Source organism: Salmo salar, chromosome ssa06 (assembly GCF_905237065.1).
Source record: "Salmo salar chromosome ssa06, Ssal_v3.1, whole genome shotgun sequence".
NCBI lineage: Eukaryota > Metazoa > Chordata > Actinopteri > Salmoniformes > Salmonidae > Salmo > Salmo salar.
In genome coordinates this window covers 94,790,356-94,807,940 of record NC_059447.1, presented here as the reverse complement: position 1 = coordinate 94,807,940, position 17,585 = coordinate 94,790,356, and the positions used below count along the sequence as shown (strand labels likewise).

General features: G+C 46.5%; 1 protein-coding gene across 1 annotated transcript in view; it reads left to right on the top strand.

Moving 5' to 3' along the window:
- The window catches only part of LOC106591735 (T-box transcription factor TBX18), a 45,764-nt gene extending 40,739 nt beyond the window's left edge, over window positions 1–5,025 (top strand). The window contains exon 8 of the mRNA XM_045721249.1: window positions 4,224–5,025. Within this exon, the coding sequence (XP_045577205.1) occupies window positions 4,224–4,648 (425 nt within the window). The 3' untranslated portion in view covers window positions 4,649–5,025. The remainder of the gene's footprint in view (window positions 1–4,223) is intronic.
- The last annotated feature ends 12,560 nt before the right edge of the window (window positions 5,026–17,585 follow it).

The window sequence follows — 17,585 nt, the reverse complement described above, 5'->3', positions numbered from 1 at the left end:
GTCTGTCTATAACGATACAGCTAATACTGTCTGTCTATAACAATACTGCTGATACTGTCTGTCTATAACGATACAGCTGATCTGTCTGTCTATAATGTTACTGATACAGCTGATACTGTCTGTCTATAACGATACAGCTGATACTGTCTGTCTATAACGATACAGCTGATACTGTCTGTCTATAACGATACAGCTGATACTGTCTGTCTATAATGATACAGCTGATACTGTCTGTCTATAACGATACAGGTGATACTGTCTATAATGATACACCTGATACTGTCTGTCTATAATGATACAGCTGATACTGTCTGTCTATAACGATACAGCTGACACTGTCTGTCTATAACGATACAGCTGTTACTAACTGTCTTTCTATAACGATACAGCTGATACTGTCTGTCTATAACGATACAGCTGATTCTCTGTCTAAAATGATACAGCTGATACTGTCTGTCTAATGTTACTGATACATCTGATACTGTCTGTCAATAACGATACAGCTGATACTGTCTGTCTATAATGAAACAGCTGATAATGTCTGTCTATAATGATACAGCTGATACTGTCTGTCTATAATGATACAGCTGTTACTGTCTGTCTATAATGATACAGCTGATACTGTCTGTCTATAACGATACAGCTGATACTGTCTGTGTATAACGTTACAGCTGTTACTGTCTGTCTATAATGATACAGCTGATACTGTCTGTCTATAATGATACAGCTGATACTGTCTATAACGATACAGCTGTTACTGTCTGTCTATAACGATACAGCTGATACTGTCTGCCTATAATGATACAGCTGATACTGTCTGTCTATAACGATACAGCTGATACTGTCAGTCGATAACGATACAGCTGATACTGTCTATAACGATACAGCTGATTACTGATACTGATACTGGTTTCTCTGACCCCGTCTGTCTGTCTATAATGATACTGGTGTATCTGACCCCCTGCCTGTCTATAATGATACTGGAGTGTCTGACCCCCTGTCTGTCTGTCTGTCTGTCTGTCTGTCTGTCTGTCTGTCTGTCTGTCTGTCTGTCTGTAATGATACTGGTGTCTGACCCCCTGTCTGTCTGTCTGTAATGATACTGGTGTCTGACCCCCTGTCTGTCTGTCTATAATGATACTGGTGTCTCTGACCCCCTGTCTGTCTGTCTATAATGATACTGGTGTTGCTGACCCCCTGTCTGTCTGTCTATAATGATACTGGTGTCTCTGACCCCCTGTCTGTCTGTCTATAATGATACTGGTGTCTCTGACCCCCTGTCTGTCTGTCTATAATGATACTGGTGTTGCTGACCCCCTGTCTGTCTGTCTATAATGATACTGGTGTCTCTGACCCCCTGTCTGTCTGTCTATAATGATACTGGTGTCTCTGACCCCTGTCTGTCTGTCTATAATGATACTGGTGTCTCTGACCCCTGTCTGTCTGTCTATAATGATACTGGTGTTTCTGACCCCCTGTCTGTCTGTAATGATACTGGTGTCTCTGACCCCCTGTCTGTCTGTCTATAATGATACTGGTGACTCTGACCCCCTGTCTGTCTGTCTATAATGATACTGGTGTCTCTGACCCCCTGCATGTCTGTCTATAATGATACTGGTGTTTCTGACCCCCTGTCTGTCTGTAATGATACTGGTGTCTCTGACCCCCTGTCTGTCTGTCTGTCTGTAATGATACTGGTGTCTCTGACCCCCTGTCTGTCTGTCTGTCTGTAATGATACAGGTGTGTCTGACCCCCTGTCTGTCTGTCTATAATGATACTGGTGTCTCTGACCCCCTGTCTGTCTGTCTATAATGATACTGGTGTCTCTGACCCCCTGCATGTCTTTCTATAATGATACTGGTGTTTCTGACCCCCTGTCTGTCTGTAATGATACTGGTGTCTCTGACCCCCTGCCTGTCTGTCTGTCTATAATGATACTGGTGTCTCTGACCCCCTGTCTGTCTGTCTATAATGATACTGGTGTCTCTGACCCCCTGTCTGTCTGTCTATAATGATACTGGTTTCTCTGACCCCCTGTCTGTCTGTCTATAATGATACTGGTGTCTCTGACCCCCTGTCTGTCTGTCTATAATGATACTGGTGTCTGACCCCCTGTCTGTCTGTCTATAATGATACTGGTGTCTGACCCCCTGTCTGTCTGTCTATAATGATACTGGTGTCTCTGACCCCTGTCTGTCTGTCTATAATGATACTGGTGTCTGACCCCTTGTCTGTCTGTCTGTAATGATACTGGTGTCTCTGACCCCCTGTCTGTCTGTCTATAATGATACTGGTGTCTGTGACCCCCTGTCTGTCTGTCTATAATGATACTGGTGTCTGTGACCCCCTGTCTGTCTGTCTATAATGATACTGGTGTCTCTGACCCCCTGTCTATAATGATACTGGTGTCTCTGACCCCCTGTCTGTCTGTCTATAATGATACTGGTGTCTCTGACCCCCTGTCTGTCTGTCTATAATGATACTGGTGTCTCTGACCCCCTGTCTGTCTGTCTATAATGATACTGGTGTCTCTGACCCCCTGTCTGTCTGTCTGTCTATAATGATACTGGTGTCTCTGACCCCCTGTCTGCCTGTCTATAATGATACTGGTGTCTCTGACCCCTGTCTGTCTATAATGATACTGGTGTCTGACCCCCTGTCTGTCTGTCTGTCTGTCTGTCTGTCTGTCTGTCTGTCTGTCTGTCTGTCTGTCTGTCTGTCTGTCTGTCTGTCTGTCTATAATGATACTGGTGTCTCTGACCCCCTGTCTGTCTGTCTATAATGATACTGGTGTCTCTGACCCCCGTCTGTCTATAATGATACTGGTGTCTGACCCCCTGTCTGTCTGTCTGTAATGATACTGGTGTATCTGACCCCTGTCTGTCTATAATGGTACTTGTGTCTCTGACCCCCTGTCTGTCTGTCTATAATGATACTGGTGTCTCTGACCCCCTGTCTGTCTGTCTGTAATGATACTGGTGTCTCTGACCCCCTGTCTGTCTGTCTGTAATGATACTGGTGTCTCTGACCCCCTGTCTGTCTGTCTATAATGATACTGGTGTCTCTGACCCCCTGTCTGTCTGTCTATAATGATACTGGTGTCTCTGACCCCCTGTCTGTCTGTCTATAATGATACTGGTTTCTCTGACCCCCTGTCTGTCTGTCTATAATGATACTGGTGTCTCTGACCCCCTGTCTGTCTGTCTATAATGATACTGGTGTCTGACCCCCTGTCTGTCTGTCTATAATGATACTGGTGTCTCTGACCCCTGTCTGTCTGTCTATAATGATACTGGTGTCTCTGACCCCTGTCTGTCTATAATGATACTGGTGTCTGACCCCCTGTCTGTCTGTCTATAATGATACTGGTGTCTGACCCCCTGTCTGTCTGTCTATAATGATACTGGTGTCTCTGACCCCCTGTCTGTCTGTCTGTAATGATACTGGTGTCTCTGACCCCCTGTCTGTCTGTCTGTAATGATACTGGTATATCTGACCCCAGTCTGTCTATAATGATACTGGTGTCTATGACCCCCTGCCTGTCTGTCTGTCTATAATGATACTGGTGTCTGACCCCCTATCTGTCTGTCTATAATGATACTGGTGTCTGACCCCCTATCTGTCTGTCTATAATGATACTGGTGTCTGACCCCCTGTCTGTCTGTCTGTAATGATACTGGTGTCTCTGACCCCCTGTCTGTCTGTCTATAATGATACTGGTTTCTCTGACCCCTGTCTGTCTGTCTATAATGATACTGGTGTCTCTGACCCCTGTCTGTCTGTCTATAATGATACTGGTGTCTGACCCCCTGTCTGTCTGTCTATAATGATACTGGTGTCTCTGACCCCCTGTCTGTCTGTCTATAATGATACTGGTGTCTCTGACCCCTGTCTGTCTGTCTATAATGATACTGGTGTCTGACCCCCTGTCTGTCTGTCTATAATGATACTGGTGTCTCTGACCCCCTGTCTGTCTATAATGATACTGGTTTCTCTGACCCCCTGTCTGTCTGTCTATAATGATACTGGTGTCTCTGACCCCCTGTCTGTCTGTCTGTCTATAATGATACTGGTGTCTGACCCCCTATCTGTCTGTCTATAATGATACTGGTGTCTCTGACCCCCTGTCTGTCTGTCTATAATGATACTGGTGTCTCTGACCCCCTGTCTGTCTGTCTATAATGATACTGGTGTCTCTGACCCCATGTCTGTCTCTCTGCAGGAATCCCGGGGTCGCATGGAGGTTCATCTCACCTGCTCTCTTCTTCTCCTTGCTCCTCCCCGTTCAAGGTGTGCTCTCTCTCTCCCCTGGACTACACCGTCAGCCGACCAACACACGCGCACAACCTCCATCGCTACGGAAACCCCGCCTCCCACTTCCCCCATCCTGCGTCGCGAAGACCGTCGGCTTATGACAGTGATGTATTCTGCTCTCAGATTGGCTACCTGCAACCTGTCCCCCTCCAGTACGGTCTCTATGGTTACTCCAACCCCCTTACTCACATCGCAGCCAACCCAGACAAGATGGCGGTTGCTGGTGGCGCTGTGTCCAATCGGAACCCTTTCCTCGGCTCCTCCCCAAGTAGGAACACTGACGGACAGTCTGGGCATGCTCAATGGAGACCAGCAGGCCAACTTCCTGTTTGACTCTCGGACGTTGGGATTGTCTGTGAGCCAGTCAGAGAGGGGAGGGGCTTCACAGGTCACCGCCCACATGAGACATGAGACATGTTTCTAAAAACCTGACCCTCTCGATGTTTCTAATGGCAACAGGCTGCAGCTGCTCCGTGGAGAGGGTGTGGTGTGGGAATCACCAGCCAATGAGGATTGACGAGACATCTCACAGACCTATGGGGAGAAAGAGAGCGACAGCTTTGGAGACTGTTTGTGTTGAAGAGAGAGAACTACGCCCACTAATGGGATATTGTTATTAGGTACCCGTTGTTGTTGTTATTGATGTTGATTTTTTCTAAGCATCTGATTAAAGGAATAAATGGACACTACGAGATACTGAAACATCTGCAGAGGTCTGGTGTAAACAATTCTGGAGACAGACTCCAGTTATAAACAGAGACGGAGAGACAGACTCCAGTTATAAACAGAGACGGAGAGACAGACTCCAGTTATACACAGAGACAGAGACAGAGAGACAGACTCCAGTTATAAACAGAGACGGAGAGACAGACTCCAGTTATAAACAGAGACAGAGAGACAGACTCCAGTTATACACAGAGACAGAGACAGAGAGACAGACTCCAGTTATAAACAGAGACGGAGAGACAGACTCCAGTTATAAACAGAGACGGAGAGACAGACTCCAGTTATAAACAGAGACAGAGAGACAGACTCCAGTTATAAACAGAGACAGAGAGACAGACTCCAGTTATAAACAGAGACAGAGAGACAGACTCCAGTTATAAACAGAGACAGAGAGACAGACTCCAGTTATAGACAGAGACAGAGAGACAGACTCCAGTTATAAACAGAGACAGAGACAGAGAGACAGACTCCAGTTATACACAGAGACAGAGACAGAGAGACAGACTCCAGTTATAAACAGAGACAGAGAGACAGACTCCAGTTATAAACAGAGACAGAGAGACAGACTCCAGTTATAAACAGAGACAGAGAGACAGACTCCAGTTATAGACAGAGACAGAGAGACAGACTCCAGTTATAAACAGAGACAGAGACAGAGAGACAGACTCCAGTTATACACAGAGACAGAGACAGAGAGACAGACTCCAGTTATACACAGAGACAGAGACAGAGAGACAGACTCCAGTTATAAACAGAGACAGAGAGACAGACTCCAGTTATAAACAGAGACAGAGAGACAGACTCCAGTTATAAACAGAGACAGAGAGACAGACTCCAGTTATACACAGAGACACAGAGACAGAGAGACAGACTCCAGTTATACACAGAGACACAGAGACAGAGAGACAGACTCCAGTTATAAACAGTAGTAGTCAGTAGTCTAGGTGACAGTAGGGTGGTAGTCTAGGTGACAGTGTGGTGGTAGTCTAGGGGGCAGTGTGGTGGTAGTCTAGGGGACAGTGTGGTGGTAGTCTAGGTAACAGTGTGGTGGTAGTCTAGGGGACAGTGTGGTGGTAGTCTAGGGGACAGTGTGGTGGTAGTCTAGGGGACAGTGTGGTGGTAGTCTAGGGGACAGTGTGGTGGTAGTCTAGGTAACAGTGTGGTGGTAGTCTAGGTAACAGTGTGGTGGTAGTCTAGGTGACAGTGTGGTGGTAGTCTAGGTGACAGTGTGGTGGTAGTCTAGGGGACAGTGTGGTGGTAGTCTAGGTAACAGTGTGGTGGTAGTCTAGGTAACAGTGTGGTGGTAGTCTAGGTAACAGTGTGGTGGTAGTCTAGGGGACAGTGTGGTGGTAGTCTAGGTAACAGTGTGGTGGTAGTCTAGGTGACAGTGGGGTGGTAGTCTAGGTGACAGTGTGGTGGTAGTCTAGGGGACAGTGTGGTGGTAGTCTAGGGGACAGTGTGGTGGTAGTCTAGGTAACAGTGTGGTGGTAGTCTAGGTGACAGTGGGTGGTAGTCTAGGTGACAGTGTGGTGGTAGTCTAGGTGACAGTGTGGTGGTAGTCTAGGTGACAGTGTGGTGGTAGTCTAGGTAACAGTGTGGTGGTAGTCTAGGTGACAGTGTGGTGGTAGTCTAGGGGACAGTGTGGTGGTAGTCTAGGTGACAGTGTGGTGGTAGTCTAGGTGACAGTAGGGTGGTAGTCTAGGTGACAGTGTGGTGGTAGTCTAGGTGACAGTAGGGTGGTAGTCTAGGGGACAGTAGGGTGGTAGTCTAGGGGACAGTGTGGTGGTAGTCTAGGTAACAGTAGGGTGGTAGTCTAGGGGGCAGTGTGGTGGTAGTCTAGGTAACAGTGTGGTGGTAGTCTAGGTGACAGTGTGGTGGTAGTCTAGGTGACAGTGTGGTGGTAGTCTAGGTGACAGTAGGGTGGTAGTCTAGGGGACAGTGTGGTGGTAGTCTAGGTGACAGTGTGGTGGTAGTCTAGGTGACAGTAGGGTGGTAGTCTAGGGGGCAGTGTGGTGGTAGTCTAGGTGACAGTGTGGTGGTAGTCTAGGTGACAGTGTGGTGGTAGTCTAGGTGACAGTAGGGTGGTAGTCTAGGTGACAGTAGGGTGGTAGTCTAGGTAACAGTGTGGTGGTAGTCTAGGGGACAGTGTGGTGGTAGTCTAGGTGACAGTAGGGTGGTAGTCTAGGTGACAGTAGGGTGGTAGTCTAGGTGACAGTGTGGTGGTAGTCTAGGTGACAGTGTGGTGGTAGTCTAGGGGACAGTGTGGTGGTAGTCTAGGGGACAGTGTGGTGGTAGTCTAGGTGACAGTAGGGTGGTAGTCTAGGTGACAGTAGGGTGGTAGTCTAGGTGACAGTAGGGTGGTAGTCTAGGTGACAGTGTGGTGGTAGTCTAGGTGACAGTGTGGTGGTAGTCTAGGGGACAGTGTGGTGGTAGTCTAGGGGACAGTAGGGTGGTAGTCTAGGTGACGGCCAGGACAGAAGTTGATCTTAGATTTCCAAAAACATGAAGACATCCTAACCCATTACACACACACACACACACAAACAACTACACACATATACACACATATACACACACATGTGCACACACACACACAAGCATACAGACACACAAACATACACACACACACACACACACACAGCCAAGCACCGCCACTCCCCCTTTAGACAGGACAGAATGTAAACCATCTAAGAATTTGATTCGCTGTCTGTCTGTCTGTCTGTCTGTCTGTCTGTCTGTCTGTCTGTCTGTCTGTCTGTCTGTCTGTCTGTCTGTCTGTCTGTCTGTCTGTCTGTCTGTCTGTCTGTCTGTCTGTGTGTGTGTGTGTGTGTGTCAGAGAAGGAAGGGGACCCTCATATACAGTTGAAGTCGGAAGTTTACGTCCACTTAGGTTGGAGTAATTTAAAACTCATTTTTCATCCACTCCACAAATTTCTTGTTAACAAACTATAGTTTTGGCAAGTCGGTTAGGACGTCTACTTTGTGCATGACACAAGTAATTTTTCCAACTATTTTTTACAGACTGATTATTTCACTTATAATTCACTGTATCACAATTTCAGTGGGTCAGAAGTTTACATACACTAAGTTGACTGTGCCTTTAAACAGCTTGGAAAATTCCAGAAAATTATGTCATGGCTTTAGAAGCTTCTGATAGGCTAATTGACATTTGAGTCAATTGGAGGTGTACCTGTGGATGTGTTTCAAGGCCTACCTTCAAACTCAGTGCCTCTTTGCTTGACATCATGTGAAAATCAAAAGAAATCAGCCAAGACCTCAGAAAAAATTATAGACCTCCACAAGTCTGGTTCATCATTGGGAGCAATTTCCAAATGCCTGAAGGTACCATGTTCTTCTGTACAAACAATAGTACCTGAAAATAGCTGTGCAGCAACGCTCCCCATCCAACCTGACAGAGCTTCAGAGGATCTGCAGAGAAGAATGGGAGAAACTCCCCAAATACAGGTGTGCCAAGCTTGTAGAGTCATACCCATGAAGACTCGAGGCTGTAGTCGCTGCCAAAGGTGCGTCAACAAAGTACTGAGTAAAGGGTCTGAATACTTATGTTAATGTGATATTTCAGTTTTTATTATTTTTTTATACATTTTCAAACATTTCTAAAAACCACCTTTTGCTTTGTCATCATGGAGTATTGTGTTTAGATTGATGAGGGAAAAACACAACTTAATCCACTTTAGAATAAGGCTGTAACATAGCAAAATGTGTAAAAGGTCAAGGGGTCTGAATACTTTCCGAGTGCACTGTACATTTATTCAAAATTTTAGGAAAAGCAGCAGAGAGAGAGAGAGAGAGAGAGAGAGAGAGAGAGAGAGAGAGAGACAGAGAGACACAGAGAGAGAGAGAGAGAGAGAGAGAGAGACACACGAGAGAGAGAGAGAGAGAGAGAGAGAGAGAGAGAGAGACACAGAGAGAGAGAGAGAGAGAGAGAGACAGAGAGACACACAAGAGAGAGAGAGAGAGAGACTTTTTTTTCTTAGTTTACCTTTAACTTACTTAGCTAGCATACATACATACCATACAGCTAAATGCTTGCTGTTTGGGGTTTTAGGCTGGGTTTCTGTACAGCACTTTGAGATATCAGCTGATGTACGAAGGGCTTTATAAATACATTTGATTTGATTTGATGATTCAGCTTACTCAACAACATCACTCCAAAAGAGAATAATGTTTTTATTTTTTTAATTTTTTATGTTAGCTAGCTGGCTATCCAAACACTGCAACTTTTCCAAGTCAAGCTAAGCTTTTCTATTTTATTAATAATGTATTGCCACCAAGACCCGCCGGTGTAACTCCTAAACTGGTCCGTGTACTGCGCTGTGCACGTTAAAGGAGCGTGCACGGACTCTCCCGTATTATCACCTCACAGGTGTGGAAGTTTCTACTGACACGGTTGTCCATGTTTAATTCCTGCAGCGGTAAATAGTCTAAATTTACCTTTCTGCCTCCTCGTTATTGGACTGTACGTTCAGCGTGTCACGGACAATAACTCCGCCAATGAAGCAGATCCGGATGTTTGAAGAGGAAACATCTAAGTGGATTTTGTATTTTTTTGTATTTTTCTGATGTGATAACGTTTTTGTTTGGGAAGATTTAAGAAGTTTGTTGATGAAAACGAAACGCTCTTGAAAATGCCTTGTTGTTGTTGCTATTGTGTTTAATGACATTGATAAAAAATGCCCAAAAAAACTAAACTTGCTGTGCTGCCGAGAATGTGAAGGGTGCTGATGTATTCTGCATGACGTTGTTTTGTTCCGGCCCTGCTTTTCTGGAAAGAGTTATGATGATATAACGGTCACGTGTGAAGTAGCATTTCAACCCAACTCTATCAGAAGGTATGAAGAAGAGTATTAATTTTCATAACTGTATCCAAAAAAAAGGCTGATCAAATCCTCTACAGTTTCACTGCCGGCTGCGAAGGCTTTCGGTAATTTTAGAGGTCAGCTGGAGTGACAGAATTGTTTAGGGAGAAGGGGATATTAAAAGACTCTCTCCAATGGGTCTCTCTGTGGCTCAGTTGGTAGAGCATGGTGTTTGCAACGCCAGGGTTGTGGGTTCGATTCCCACGGGGGGCCAGCACAGAAAGAAATTGTATGAAATCTATGCATTCACTACTGTAAGTTGCTATGGATAAGAGCGTCTACTAAAATGTAATAGTACATTTTGGCTGAGACCAATCTGGCATTTAGAGCGACGTAGGAAAAAGCCTTGTTGGCTGATACTGCTGTAAATTATGCCCGAGTTCTTCACCCTGAGACCATGTCCTAATAGTATGAGTTCTTCACCCTGAGACCATGTCCTAATAGTAGGAGTTCTTCACCCTGAGACCATGTCCTAATAGTAGGAGTTCTTCACCCTGAGACCATGTCCTAATAGTAGGAGTTCTTCACCCTGAGACCATGTCCTAATAGTAGGAGTTCTTCACCCTGAGACCATGTCCTAATAGTAGGAGTTCTTCACCCTGAGACCATGTCCTAATAGTAGGAGTTCTTCACCTGAGACCCTGAGACCATGTCCTAATAGTAGGAGTTCTTCACCGAGACCCTGAGACCATGTCCTGATAGTAGGAGTTCTTCACCCTGAGACCATGTCCTAATAGTAGGAGTTCTTCACCCTGAGACCCTGAGACCATGTCCTGATAGTAGGAGTTCTTCACCCTGAGACCATGTCCTAATAGTAGGAGTTCTTCCTGGACCCTGAGACCATGTCCTGATAGTAGGAGTTCTTCACCCTGAGACCATGTCCTAATAGTAGGAGTTCTTCACCCTGAGACCCTGAGACCATGTCCTGATAGTAGGAGTTCTTCACCCTGAGACCATGTCCTAATAGTAGGAGTTCTTCACCCTGAGACCATGTCCTAATAGTAGGAGTTCTTCACCCTGAGACCATGTCCTGATAGTAGGAGTTCTTCACCCTGAGACCCTGTCCTAATAGTAGGAGTTCTTCACCCTGAGACCCTGAGACCATGTCCTAATAGTAGGAGTTCTTCACCCTGAGACCATGTCCTAATAGTAGGAGTTCTTCACCCTGAGACCATGTCCTAATAGTAGGAGTTCTTCACCCTGAGACCATGTCCTAATAGTAGGAGTTCTTCACCCTGAGACCATGTCCTAATAGTAGGAGTTCTTCACCCTGAGACCCTGAGACCATGTCCTGATAGTAGGAGTTCTTCACCCTGAGACCATGTCCTAATAGTAGGAGTTCTTCACCCTGAGACCATGTCCTAATAGTAGGAGTTCTTCACCCTGAGACCCTGAGACCATGTCCTAATAGTAGGAGTTCTTCACCCTGAGACCCTGAGACCATGTCCTGATAGTAGGAGTTCTTCACCCTGAGACCATGTCCTAATAGTAGGAGTTCTTCACCCTGAGACCATGTCCTGATAGTAGGAGTTCTTCACCCTGAGACCATGTCCTAATAGTAGGAGTTCTTCACCCTGAGACCATGTCCTAATAGTAGGAGTTCTTCACCCTGAGACCATGTCCTAATAGTAGGAGTTCTTCACCCTGAGACCCTGAGACCATGTCCTAATAGTAGGAGTTCTTCACCCTGAGACCATGTCCTAATAGTAGGAGTTCTTCACCCTGAGACCCTGAGACCATGTCCTGATAGTAGGAGTTCTTCACCCTGAGACCCTGAGACCATGTCCTGATAGTAGGAGTTCTTCACCCTGAGACCATGTCCTGATAGTAGGAGTTCTTCACCCTGAGACCATGTCCTGATAGTAGGAGTTCTTCACCCTGAGACCATGTCCTAATAGTAGGAGTTCTTCACCCTGAGAACATGTCCTAATAGTAGGAGTTCTTCACCCTGAGAACATGTCCTGATAGTAGGAGTTCTTCACCCTGAGACCATGTCCTAATAGTAGGAGTTCTTCACCCTGAGACCATGTCCTGATAGTAGGAGTTCTTCACCCTGAGAACATGTCCTAATAGTAGGAGTTCTTCACCCTGAGACCCTGTCCTAATAGTAGGAGTTCTTCACCCTGAGACCATGTCCTAATAGTAGGAGTTCTTCACCCTGAGAACATGTCCTAATAGTAGGAGTTCTTCACCCTGAGAACATGTCCTGATAGTAGGAGTTCTTCACCCTGAGAACATGTCCTAATAGTAGGAGTTCTTCACCCTGAGACCATGTCCTGATAGTAGGAGTTCTTCACCCTGAGACCATGTCCTGATAGTAGGAGTTCTTCACCCTGAGAACATGTCCTGATAGTAGGAGTTCTTCACCCTGAGACCCTGAGACCATGTCCTGATAGTAGGAGTTCTTCACCCTGAGACCATGTCCTAATAGTAGGAGTTCTTCACCCTGAGACCCTGAGACCATGTCCTAATAGTAGGAGTTCTTCACCCTGAGACCATGTCCTGATAGTAGGAGTTCTTCACCCTGAGACCATGTCCTAATAGTAGGAGTTCTTCACCCTGAGACCCTGAGACCATGTCCTGATAGTAGGAGTTCTTCACCCTGAGACCATGTCCTGATAGTAGGAGTTCTTCACCCTGAGACCATGTCCTAATAGTAGGAGTTCTTCACCCTGAGACCATGTCCTGATAGTAGGAGTTCTTCACCCTGAGACCATGTCCTAATAGTAGGAGTTCTTCACCCTGACACCATGTCCTGATAGTAGGAGTTCTTCACCCTGAGACCATGTCCTGATAGTAGGAGTTCTTCACCCTGAGACCCTGAGAACATGTCCTAATAGTAGGAGTTCTTCACCCTGAGACCATGTCCTAATAGTAGGAGTTCTTCACCCTGAGACCATGTCCTGATAGTAGGAGTTCTTCACCCTGAGACCATGTCCTAATAGTAGGAGTTCTTCACCCTGACACCATGTCCTGATAGTAGGAGTTCTTCACCCTGAGACCATGTCCTAATAGTAGGAGTTCTTCACCCTGAGACCATGTCCTGATAGTAGGAGTTCTTCACCCTGAGACCCTGAGACCATGTCCTAATAGTAGGAGTTCTTCACCCTGAGACCATGTCCTGATAGTAGGAGTTCTTCACCCTGAGACCATGTCCTGATAGTAGGAGTTCTTCACCCTGAGAACATGTCCTAATAGTAGGAGTTCTTCACCCTGAGACCATGTCCTGATAGTAGGAGTTCTTCACCCTGAGACCATGTCCTGATAGTAGGAGTTCTTCACCCTGAGAACATGTCCTAATAGTAGGAGTTCTTCACCCTGAGACCCTGAGACCATGTCCTAATAGTAGGAGTTCTTCACCCTGAGACCATGTCCTAATAGTAGGAGTTCTTCACCCTGAGACCCTGAGACCATGTCCTAATAGTAGGAGTTCTTCACCCTGAGACCATGTCCTAATAGTAGGAGTTCTTCACCCTGAGACCCTGAGACCATGTCCTAATAGTAGGAGTTCTTCACCCTGAGACCATGTCCTGATAGTAGGAGTTCTTCACCCTGAGACCATGTCCTAATAGTAGGAGTTCTTCACCCTGAGACCATGTCCTAATAGTAGGAGTTCTTCACCCTGAGACCCTGAGACCATGTCCTGATAGTAGGAGTTCTTCACCCTGAGACCATGTCCTAATAGTAGGAGTTCTTCACCCTGAGACCATGTCCTGATAGTAGGAGTTCTTCACCCTGAGACCATGTCCTGATAGTAGGAGTTCTTCACCCTGAGACCATGTCCTAATAGTAGGAGTTCTTCACCCTGAGACCATGTCCTGATAGTAGGAGTTCTTCACCCTGAGACCCTGAGACCATGTCCTAATAGTAGGAGTTCTTCACCCTGAGACCCTGAGACCATGTCCTGATAGTAGGAGTTCTTCACCCTGAGACCATGTCCTGATAGTAGGAGTTCTTCACCCTGAGACCATGTCCTGATAGTAGGAGTTCTTCACCCTGAGACCATGTCCTAATAGTAGGAGTTCTTCACCCTGAGACCATGTCCTAATAGTAGGAGTTCTTCACCCTGAGACCATGTCCTGATAGTAGGAGTTCTTCACCCTGAGACCATGTCCTAATAGTAGGAGTTCTTCACCCTGAGACCATGTCCTGATAGTAGGAGTTCTTCACCCTGAGACCATGTCCTAATAGTAGGAGTTCTTCACCCTGAGACCATGTCCTAATAGTAGGAGTTCTTCACCCTGAGACCCTGAGACCATGTCCTAATAGTAGGAGTTCTTCACCCTGAGACCATGTCCTGATAGTAGGAGTTCTTCACCCTGAGACCATGTCCTAATAGTAGGAGTTCTTCACCCTGAGACCATGAGACCATGTCCTAATAGTAGGAGTTCTTCACCCTGAGACCATGTCCTGATAGTAGGAGTTCTTCACCCTGAGACCATGTCCTGATAGTAGGAGTTCTTCACCCTGAGACCATGTCCTGATAGTAGGAGTTCTTCACCCTGAGACCATGTCCTAATAGTAGGAGTTCTTCACCCTGAGACCCTGAGACCATGTCCTGATAGTAGGAGTTCTTCACCCTGAGACCATGTCCTGATAGTAGGAGTTCTTCACCCTGAGACCCTGAGACCATGTCCTAATAGTAGGAGTTCTTCACCCTGAGACCATGAGACCATGTCCTAATAGTAGGAGTTCTTCACCCTGAGACCATGTCCTGATAGTAGGAGTTCTTCACCCTGAGACCATGTCCTGATAGTAGGAGTTCTTCACCCTGAGACCATGTCCTGATAGTAGGAGTTCTTCACCCTGAGACCATGTCCTAATAGTAGGAGTTCTTCACCCTGAGACCCTGAGACCATGTCCTAATAGTAGGAGTTCTTCACCCTGAGACCATGTCCTGATAGTAGGAGTTCTTCACCCTGAGACCCTGAGACCATGTCCTAATAGTAGGAGTTCTTCACCCTGAGACCATGTCCTAATAGTAGGAGTTCTTCACCCTGAGACCCTGAGACCATGTCCTGATAGTAGGAGTTCTTCACCCTGAGACCATGTCCTGATAGTAGGAGTTCTTCACCCTGAGACCCTGAGACCATGTCCTAATAGTAGGAGTTCTTCACCCTGAGACCCTGAGACCATGTCCTGATAGTAGGAGTTCTTCACCCTGAGACCATGTCCTAATAGTAGGAGTTCTTCACCCTGAGAACATGTCCTGATAGTAGGAGTTCTTCACCCTGACACCATGTCCTAATAGTAGGAGTTCTTCACCCTGAGACCCTGTCCTAATAGTAGGAGTTCTTCACCCTGAGACCATGTCCTGATAGTAGGAGTTCTTCACCCTGAGACCATGTCCTAATAGTAGGAGTTCTTCACCCTGAGACCCTGAGACCATGTCCTAATAGTAGGAGTTCTTCACCCTGAGACCATGTCCTAATAGTAGGAGTTCTTCACCCTGAGACCATGTCCTGATAGTAGGAGTTCTTCACCCTGAGACCATGTCCTAATAGTAGGAGTTCTTCACCCTGAGACCATGTCCTAATAGTAGGAGTTCTTCACCCTGAGACCCTGAGACCATGTCCTAATAGTAGGAGTTCTTCACCCTGAGACCATGTCCTGATAGTAGGAGTTCTTCACCCTGAGACCATGTCCTAATAGTAGGAGTTCTTCACCCTGAGACCATGTCCTAATAGTAGGAGTTCTTCACCCTGAGACCATGTCCTGATAGTAGGAGTTCTTCACCCTGAGACCATGTCCTAATAGTAGGAGTTCTTCACCCTGAGACCATGTCCTAATAGTAGGAGTTCTTCACCCTGAGACCCTGAGACCATGTCCTAATAGTAGGAGTTCTTCACCCTGAGACCATGTCCTGATAGTAGGAGTTCTTCACCCTGAGACCATGTCCTAATAGTAGGAGTTCTTCACCCTGAGACCATGTCCTAATAGTAGGAGTTCTTCACCCTGAGACCATGTCCTGATAGTAGGAGTTCTTCACCCTGAGACCATGTCCTGATAGTAGGAGTTCTTCACCCTGAGACCATGTCCTGATAGTAGGAGTTCTTCACCCTGAGACCATGTCCTAATAGTAGGAGTTCTTCACCCTGAGACCATGTCCTGATAGTAGGAGTTCTTCACCCTGAGACCATGTCCTGATAGTAGGAGTTCTTCACCCTGAGACCATGTCCTAATAGTAGGAGTTCTTCACCCTGAGACCATGTCCTAATAGTAGGAGTTCTTCACCCTGAGACCATGTCCTAATAGTAGGAGTTCTTCACCCTGAGACCATGTCCTGATAGTAGGAGTTCTTCACCCTGAGACCCTGAGACCATGTCCTGATAGTAGGAGTTCTTCACCCTGAGACCATGTCCTGATAGTAGGAGTTCTTCACCCTGAGACCATGTCCTGATAGTAGGAGTTCTTCACCCTGAGAACATGTCCTGATAGTAGGAGTTCTTCACCCTGAGACCATGTCCTAATAGTAGGAGTTCTTCACCCTGAGACCCTGACACCATGTCCTAATAGTAGGAGTTCTTCACCCTGAGACCCTGAGACCATGTCCTAATAGTAGGAGTTCTTCACCCTGAGACCATGTCCTGATAGTAGGAGTTCTTCACCCTGAGACCATGTCCTAATAGTAGGAGTTCTTCACCCTGAGACCATGTCCTGATAGTAGGAGTTCTTCACCCTGAGACCCTGTCCTAATAGTAGGAGTTCTTCACCCTGAGACCATGTCCTAATAGTAGGAGTTCTTCACCCTGAGACCATGTCCTAATAGTAGGAGTTCTTCACCCTGAGACCCTGAGACCATGTCCTGATAGTAGGAGTTCTTCACCCTGAGACCCTGAGAACATGTCCTAATAGTAGGAGTTCTTCACCCTGAGACCATGAGACCATGTCCTAATAGTAGGAGTTCTTCACCCTGAGACCATGTCCTGATAGTAGGAGTTATTCACCCTGAGACCCTGAGACCATGTCCTGATAGTAGGAGTTCTTCACCCTGAGACCATGTCCTGATAGTAGGAGTTCTTCACCCTGAGACCCTGAGACCATGTCCTGATAGTAGGAGTTCTTCACCCTGAGACCATGTCCTAATAGTAGGAGTTCTTCACCCTGAGACCATGTCCTGATAGTAGGAGTTCTTCACCCTGAGACCCTGTCCTAATAGTAGGAGTTCTTCACCCTGAGACCCTGAGACCATGTCCTAATAGTAGGAGTTCTTCACCCTGAGACCATGTCCTAATAGTAGGAGTTCTTCACCCTGAGACCATGTCCTAATAGTAGGAGTTCTTCACCCTGAGACCATGTCCTAATAGTAGGAGTTCTTCACCCTGAGACCATGTCCTAATAGTAGGAGTTCTTCACCCTGAGACCCTGAGACCATGTCCTGATAGTAGGAGTTCTTCACCCTGAGACCATGTCCTGATAGTAGGAGTTCTTCACCCTGAGACCCTGAGACCATGTCCTGATAGTAGGAGTTCTTCACCCTGAGACCATGTCCTAATAGTAGGAGTTCTTCACCCTGAGACCATGTCCTAATAGTAGGAGTTCTTCACCCTGAGACCATGTCCTGATAGTAGGAGTTCTTCACCCTGAGACCATGTCCTAATAGTAGGAGTTCTTCACCCTGAGACCATGTCCTAATAGTAGGAGTTCTTCACCCTGAGACCCTG